The sequence below is a fragment of the Myxocyprinus asiaticus genome, chromosome 42 (genome assembly GCF_019703515.2).
Source record: "Myxocyprinus asiaticus isolate MX2 ecotype Aquarium Trade chromosome 42, UBuf_Myxa_2, whole genome shotgun sequence".
Taxonomy (NCBI): Eukaryota; Metazoa; Chordata; class Actinopteri; order Cypriniformes; family Catostomidae; genus Myxocyprinus; species Myxocyprinus asiaticus.
Window position 1 is genome coordinate 36236202 of NC_059385.1, and position 9253 is coordinate 36245454.

A 9253-nucleotide genomic window follows, 5' to 3' on the forward strand; every position below is an offset into this window, starting at 1 on the left:
GGAGTTTTCCTCATTTATTCTGGTGAGTATGTATATCGCACCAAACGCGTGTTTGAACACAACGCTGCAACAGCTGGCTGATCAAATCACAGACACGGAACAACAATACCCGGACTCGGTTATTATTATTCTTGGGGATTTTAACAAAGCAAATCTCACACATGAAATGCCCAAATACAAACAGCACATTACATGCCCCACCAGAGACAGAAATATACTGGATCATTGCTACACAACAATAAAGGATGCATATCGCTCTGTCCCTAGAGCAGCTTTGGGACTCTCTGATCACTGTCTGTCTCATCTTCTTCCAAACTACAGGCAGAAATTAAAATCAACCAAGCCAGTAGTAAGGACTGTAAAGAGTTGGACCAATGAAGCAGAACGGGAACTACAAGCCGGCTTTGACTGCACTGATTAAAGTGTTTTTGAGGCTGCAGCCACAGACCTGGATGAGCTCACAGATACTGTTACATCATATATCAGTTTCTGTGAAGATATGTGCATTCTTACTAGGACTTATTTAAAGTTCAACAATGACAAACTGTGGTTTACAGCGGAACACAGGCAGCTTTGTCAGGCCAAAGAGGATGCTTACAGGGGTGGGGATAAAGTCTTGTACAATCAGGCCAGGAACACACTGAACAAGGAAATCAGAGTGGCTAAAAGAAGATACTCTGCAAAGCTGAAAAACAAGTTTTCAGCTAACGACCCTGCATCAGTGTGGAGTGGCATGAAACAACTCACAAATTACAGGACTCCTACCCCCAACCCTGTAGGGAACCAACAATTGGCTGATGACCTAAATGTGTTCTACTGCATATTTGAAAGGCCCAATCTCACACCCCACACCCACTCTGACCTTCACTTCACACAAACACCAACACCTCTTGCAACCCCCCTCCTCCCCCTCCTGCTACTCAAACTGCACTTAAGATCTGTGAAAATGTTGTGAGACGCGTCTTTCGGAAACAAAAGTCGAGGAAGGCTTCAGGCCCAGATGGCGTCTCACCAGCGTGTCTTCGATCCTGTGCTAACCTGCTGGCCCCCATCTTCACACAGATCTTCAATAGATCACTGGAGCAGTGTGAAGTCCCATGCTGCTTCAAATGCTCAATCATTATTCCTGTTCCAAAGAAACCAAAAATCACAGGACTTAATGACTACAGACCTGTCGCCCTGATGTCTGTGGTCATGAAATCATTTGAGACACTGGTGTTGGTCCACCTGAAGAACATCACTGGACCCTTTCTAGATCCCCTTCAATTTGCTTATTGAGCAAACAGGTCTGTGGATGATGCAGTCAACATAGGATTGCATCATATTCTGCAACATCTGGACAGACCAGGGACATATGCAAGGATCCTTTTTGTGGACTTCAGTTCGGCTTTCAACACCATCATCCCAGCTATAAATTACACCAACTTTCTGTTCCCATGTCTATCTATCAGTGGGTTACCAGCTTTCTGACGGACAGGCAGCAGCTTGTGAGACAGGGGAAACTCACTTCTAGCACCTGTACAATCAGCACTGGTGCCCCCCAGGGATGTGTGCTCTCCCCACTACTCTTCTCCCTCTACACCAATGACTGCATGGCCAAGGACCCCTCTGTCAAGCTCCTGAAGTTTGCAGATGACACCACTGTCAGTGGCCTCATCCGAGATGACGATGAGTCTGCATACAGAAGGGAGGTTGAACAGCTGGCTGTCTGGTGCAGTCAAAACAACCTTGAGCTGAACTTGCTCAAAATGGTAGAGATGATTGTGGACTTTAGGAGGAACACCCCAACACTGTCCCCCTCACCATTCTAAACAGCACTGTGGCAGCAGTGGAGTCATTCAGGTTCCTGGGCACTACCATCTCACAGGACCTGAAGTGGGAGACACTCATTGACTCCATTGTGAAAAAGGCCCAGCAGAGGTTGTACCTCCTTCGCCAGCTGAGGAAATTCAACCCGCCACAGGCGCTGCTGATACAGTTCTACTCAGCAGTCATTGAGTCTGTCCTCTTCACTTCAGTAACTGTCTGGTTTTGTTCAGCTACAAAATCAGACATCAGAAGACTACAAAGGACAGTTCGGACTGCTGAGAGGATTATTGGTTGCCCGCTGCCCCCCCTTCAAGAACTATACACTTCCAGAGTGAGGAAAAAGGCTGGAAAAATCACTCTGGACCCCACTCACCCTGCCCACTACCTTTCTGAACTGTTGCCTTCTGGACGACGCTTCAGAGCTCTGAGCACCAGAACCGTCAAGCACAGGAACAGTTTTTTCCCTCAGGCTATCCATCTCATGAACAGTTAAATTGCCCCATTGAGCAATAACTATGTGCAATACACAGTTTAGTCTTTTTTATATTTATTATATTTATTATATCCAACCTCTTCTGCCATTTCTTTCCTCTGAAAAAAAAAAAAACATTTGCGCTGTACATAACAGATTTGTATTTACACTGTACATAACAGATTGTATTAGATTTGCACAACCCTGTACGTGTCTGTACGTATGTGTATAATTATTTTTAATTTTTTTATTATTATCTATGTCTTGCTGCTGTTTTTGTATTGTTTTTGTATTGTTTGTACACTGGAAGCTTCTGTCACCAAGACAAATTCCTTGTATGTGTAAGCATACTTGGCAATAAAGCTCATTCTGATTCTGATTTTTTGGAGTCAATCAAACCAACGGATGAGGATCTACTTTTATGGTGGAAAAAATGCAAAGTAAACTCGGAAGCTGATCGACTACTCAACTACTCTAAAAATGCCCATCCCTACTTGTAAATAGTATGAATTAAGCAATTAAACAATAAACATGTAACAAAAAATAATATATGTAATATGTTAGCATTGATTGAATACATGGATTTGTTCGTTTTTAAAAAGCCAAAATGTGACCAAAATGATGAAAAATTAATAAAATATCATAATGTTGTACCTAGTTAGTCCCCTGTATAATTAACAGCATTAGTTGGAAAATAAATTCTTTCATATGTGAGCAAAAGGGACATTATAGGCCTAACTGAAATGTATCTATATGAATTGATATCAAATTGAAAACATAATCTAATCAAAACAAGAGCTTGTGAATCGGAATCGAATCAAATCAGGAAATCTGTATCAATAACCTGCCCTGCTTTAAAGTATACTCTATTTAGGATGTAATCCTACACAGGGACTAAAAAAGAAATGTTTTTAATTTCGGTTCGTTCTGAGCAAAAACTGTATATGTTGTTCCAGTTCAGAAGTTCCACAGCCTCCTTTCCAAAAGGTTACCGGTTAGAACAAAATAAAAGAACGGTTAATAATGTTATTTTTAAAATGACAGTACTCTACACTAAGGGTTGAGTGAAATACCAATTGCAGTGTTGCCAGATCTCACAAGAGAAACAAATAACCTGGTCTGGAAAAACAAGCCCAAAATAAGCCACTTACCTCACCAAAATAAGTGAAAATAAGCAATTAATTTGCGTGTGGTGGATTTATCAGTGAAGAAATCATAACAAGTTTACAGTTAATTAACAGTTACGGCAGCTTTAAAACCCAATAGATGTTATGAACGATTAACAACAACTGACTGTAAAGAACAAAAAGGATAAAAAGAGACATTTTTAGTTGCATTGCAGGGGTGTAATGATGCATCGATCCAGTGACCAACGATACAATGTTATAACGTGTAAATACCGATACAGACATTTTTTAAGATGTACCTTTCTTATAAGACTCTCGTGTCAGCCACGTACGGACGCATTTCCGACCTTATTACATTCATTTGACTTTATGAGCCCTAAATATGCTTTTCATGTGGGACACAGTCTTTGAAGACAAATTGTGCTTTGCTATCCGTGCGACATGCGCACGCGTCAACAGGGCTTCCCACAAAATGCCAGCTCCATTGACAGGATCCGTGCGAGCGCATCAACCGGGCGCTCCTTAAAATGTGAGCTCTCGTGACAAACGCAGAGCAGCGCACATGCGTGATTAATTCGGGCTTCCATCGATATCGTTGTGCATGTGACCCATTTAAATTTTACATGAGAATTTGCTATTTTAAAATATCAAGGAGAAGTTCAACCATCATGCGAAACGTCTTGACAACGCTGTCATTCTGAACAGCACTAATGAAGGAAAGAGAAATCACCTGCTCAGCTCCAGCATCAGTTATAAGACTTGACACATCAACACCCTTACTAACATTCATCCCAGTTAACTGTAACAGAATTTTTCATTACAACTGTGGAAGTTGTAACCAAGAAAACCACGGATAGCACGGATAGTTGGAAACAAGTCAAAGTAAGTACTTTGAATTGAATTAAACTGAAAAATAAGCTGTCATCAAACGAGTGATGATCACTTGTGTGTGACTTTATTTTTTATATTATTCATCTGTATAATTTTTTTCAACATCTGAAGTACCTTATTTTATTGTGGATGTCCCAATGTGGATACAGAGAGCTGAATAAAATAATCAAGTTATATTTGGGTTGCATTTGAGGGCAAAGAAATTTTTTATTGATTGTGTAAAATAGGCACATAATATCAGAATATCGATCGCAGGCCCCCGAATCGAATTGTATCGCGGCAGACTTTGAAGTATCAGCAAATATCGGATCAGGCCAAGAGAATCGATTCAAGACTGTATCGTGATGAAACGTCCGATTTACACCCATACTGCATAGTGCGATTTTTGGTCGCATATGTGAGTGATTTACTTGCAATGTGGGGGGGTGCCACCTAAACTTTTGGGGGGAGGTAAACCCATGAATGTCATACTTATAGTCGTTGCTGCACATTAAACTGTGATGCACAGTTGATGATGCAAATGATGCGCCTTTAAAGATCAGGGCTAGTAACCCAAAGGTTGTAAGTTCAAACCCTGGAAATATTGATAAATTGGAGAGTTACTGCATTCCTCTATCACCATTGTGTCCTTGAGCAAGACATTAACCTCAGGCTTCTCCACAAAGACTGCTGTCTTATAAGTGTACTTTCAGTTGCTTGTGGCCAAGCAAGCATCTGCTAATTGAAAAATAACTGTGTCAATAAATGCAGGACATGTGAGACCGTACTGCAAGCAATTGGCAAGGAAATTATCCAACAAACCAACAATTTCTCTGACACAGCAAAACTTCCCCAATATCTTAGTTACAGACCCTGACAAAAAGTGATGGTGGTACCTTATCAGATGCTAATACCATGGTGCATTGGTATAAGCATGAATCTAATCTCAGAACATTTTCAAGAAATGTCTGTGTCAAACAATCAATGCAAAAAAACAAAAAAACTAAATCTTAATAGGGTGATTCTCACGAAACATGTCAAGAAAATGTCCTGGTCATATTTAACCCCAAATCAATTATATATATAAGGCGGTACACCAAGGAAGTACTACTATGATGTATAAGTCCTTTACCATTTAAATATGATTTCAGGATTATGAGAATATCATACTGAACAGCTTTTTTCACATTGTGGTAGTGAAAATTGGGGGCTAAAATATGTGTAACTGCCATATAAACAATGTCACAGTGAAAAATATCTTAATCGCCCTAAAATATGCTTCATTTTCTATATTCAAAATATCAATTCTTATTTGTTTCTTGAATTTGGAGTAAGATACGACCAAGACCTTTTTTGACAGGTTTTGAAAAAAATAAAAAATAAAATAAAAAATAGGCTAAAAAGACAATAGTGTTATAACTACATGATTAAAACTCAATGAATCAAACAGCTGATTGGTTGGTTTGATCAAACCAAACCACAATGAACACAAAGGATGAATGGTGATGTTAGTCTATGGTAACTCTCACTTAGCACTGTTACTATAGCTCTACTGAGTTTAATACATCATTATAACACTCTTATAACCCTATTATAACATACATTACGGCCAAACACAAGTCATCATGCATCATCACAGATTAATATTAATATCAAATCATCCTTCATATAGCTAGCTGGCAAACAGCAGCGTTTCCACAAAGCTCAAGCTCCAACCTCTATGAAGATATGAGCAGAAAACAGTGAAAGTCTTTGAACCCTGTCCTACATCATCATCATCATCATCATCATCATCATCATCGGTCTTTTATTCTCATTTATATCTCTGTTTTCACTGTTATCTCCGCGTGTGCTAAAGTCTGTTAGCTTCACTTCTATTCACGTGAACCAGCATTGCATCTCCACACACATGAACACAGTGAATATGTTTAAAGAGTTGAATGTTGTGTGTCAGACACAGATATAACCGCGTATAAAGTGTGTTTGATTGAAAGTGAATGTGAGACGCATAAACAGTGAATAGAGCAGAAGTGAAAGCGCGTGCATCGAGTTACAGGAAAATCCCTCAAAATACTGAATAAAACAACAAAACAAATAGTAAACTCACCGATATAGTAATGTAAAATCACAAACAATCAATTAAATGTGGATGTGAAGCATCGCTGTGAATTACTTCAGCTCATAGGAGCGCAGCGGCGGTCTGTGTTGTGTTTTCATATCCCTCAGTCTCGTGTCAGTTGGTACAGTCCTGTGTGTGTGGGGGGGGGGCGGGGGAATAGTAAAACCAGTGATCACCTACATTGTGGGAAATGGCTTATTAAACATACTAAACGATGTTCTTTGGAAAATGTAAAAATGCTAAAAGTTTTCTGTGAGGGTTAAGTTTAGGGGTAGGGTTAGGGTTAGGGAATAGAAATGATCGTTAGATCTGTATAAAATCCATAAAATGCATGGAAGTCTATGGAGAGTCGCCACAATAACAGAAAAACAAGTGTGTGTGCGTGTGTGTGTGTGTGTGTGTTAACCGTCATATTTCTTGACATATGCAGGACACTGTTTTAAGTCCAGATATAAAATCCACAAGACCACATCCAGAGATTTTCTGTGATAACAGTAAGATAATATTATTATATGATATAATGATTATTTAGTAATGAAATAGAAAATGCACACACACACACACACACACACACACACACACACACACACACACACACACACACACACATATATATAGAGAGAGAGAGATTATATGAATATTATTATATTTAGAATGTATTTATTTAATATATATTTGTTTAAATAATTATATTTAGAATTTTATATTGTTATGTAATTCTATTGTGAATAATAATATAATTATAATATATTTACATGTATATACATATTATTTTGTATTAATATACAATAATATTTATTATTGATATATTTATTTATAATATTATACATTTAAAATAATGTTATACTGTTACACAGTGTTACTCATTGAGTGTTGAAGAAACATATTGAAAATTACTGATTTATTTATTATTTATTTGAAAAGAAATCTTTATTGAAATGTACTTCTTATGCACCAAACACTATAATGATGTTAAAAAAGAAATACTTTGCTTGTTCACAGGTCAGACGTAGCTGTCTACAACTTATAACATTTATCAATGTACTGTGTGCACTCTCATGGATGCTTGTGCAACCCAGCAGTCCACTTGACTTGACACACCATCTACCTTGTAATCAAAACTTATTTCTGACAGACATTACATAGAAGTCAGCAAATCAGATTGGAGCTTGCAGAAGGTTTTGGAAAGATTTGTGGGCAATATGCATCAAGTTTTCGCCTGTGTTTTCCCCTTCTCGTGTTTTTTTAATTTAATGTTTTGATTAAATTATTTATCTTTTATGTTACCGTTACCACACACAACAAATTCAGTTCATTTGTTAGAGTTAGGATTCTCCTGAGGAGTTCCATAATGGGTTTTTTCTGTGATGTTTGCTGATTTAGTAAGAAATATCTTTCAGGAGCATAAATGTGAATGTTACAACAACTAACAGTATCAATAATAATGGTAGTTGTAGTTATTAATTCTATTATTCATTTCTAATTGATTACTAACAAGAGTATACAGCAGACATCTATATTATACATCTAAAAATTAACACTAGGGCTGACATGTTTTCATCCATCTCCAACTATGTCTCTAGCATCATTCATATTATCTGTCCAGAATACTAACTAAATAATAATAATAGTAACTCAAATGTTTTGTGTACACAAACACGTTCAATCACGCCACACACTTGTTTTTAAACATTGCAAGTTATGTGCTTGAGATTCAAAAAGAATATATTTCTTCCAAATGTATTCTTCAAGTAAGACATAGAAGAGGAAGAGGAAAATTGGTTCTAGTCTATTTAGCATGAGGTATGGCAGAGATTTCGATATCAGCTCTAATCAGCCCATCTGGGTGGAGAGACAAACATAACCCAGCATGCCCAAATCCCACCAGAGTCACTGTTCACATTCAGCATATAACCAGGGCTGGGTGCTGGAGGGTCTCGTCTAGGGTGCCAAATGGGGTAGAACTGGCAATGCATATAACAGACCATACCAGAACATCACTCAGCCTTTTACAGATCCTATGTATTCATACAATGTGCATTTGCATACATCAGATATTGTATCTTCGTTTATGCATTTATCAGATGCACTTATATCCAACAATACATTTAAGTGCATTCAAGGTATACATTTAATCAGTTTGTGTGTTCAGTGGAAATCAAATCCATGAGCTTGGTGTTGTTAACACCATGATTTACCAGTTCAGCTACAGGAACATTGTTTCTTCAGGAAACATGTTAAGAAAATAAAAAATTTCAGCATGGGAAGTTACTGAAATTTGGTTGATTTGACACGGAATAACCCAATAGTCAGTGTAAAAGTGAAATGCAAATATACCTTTACAGGAACTGAAGGTGTAAGCTGGGCTGATGGCAGCATGGCGCACTGTGTTTCTGCAGTCAATGATGAAGTTTTGCCACCTTCCTCATCAGGATGTGTTGTTACAGCAGCAGCCTCAATGGCAGGTGTGGTCCTGTGAAGCAGTACAGGTGTATATATGTCTCCATACAGCTTTGAAGTCCTCTCAATGACAGCAAACAGAAAGGATTTCCTGTCGGGTTTCGCTCTGCTCTGAGCTCCAGCTTCCTCTTTCTGCTTGGTACTATGAACCCAGCTGCTGTGCGTCTGCCACAGTTTGCCAGCGGTTACGGTGGAAACGGCAGGAGCTTGTGGAAGGATGCAAGGCTTCGGACTCAGTGTAGGTTTGTTCCCTGGAATCCTGATATTTGTGACTGACCCCGTTCTGGGATGGAGGAAGCTGACTCTAGCAGATGAAGTGAGTTTGGAATACAGTGATGGAGAACAGCTTCCCTCTGAAGCAGAAACACTCACCTGACTCATGACTTCACAATTCCC

The 9253-nt window shown here is 38.6% G+C and overlaps 1 protein-coding gene across 1 annotated transcript in view; it reads right to left on the reverse strand.

Moving 5' to 3' along the window:
* Positions 1-9253, reverse strand: part of LOC127432445 (PH and SEC7 domain-containing protein 3-like) — a 180608-nt gene extending 171355 nt beyond the window's left edge. The window contains exon 1 of the mRNA XM_051683530.1: positions 8735-9253. Coding sequence (XP_051539490.1) covers positions 8735-9238 — 504 coding nt within the window. The 5' untranslated portion in view covers positions 9239-9253. The remainder of the gene's footprint in view (positions 1-8734) is intronic.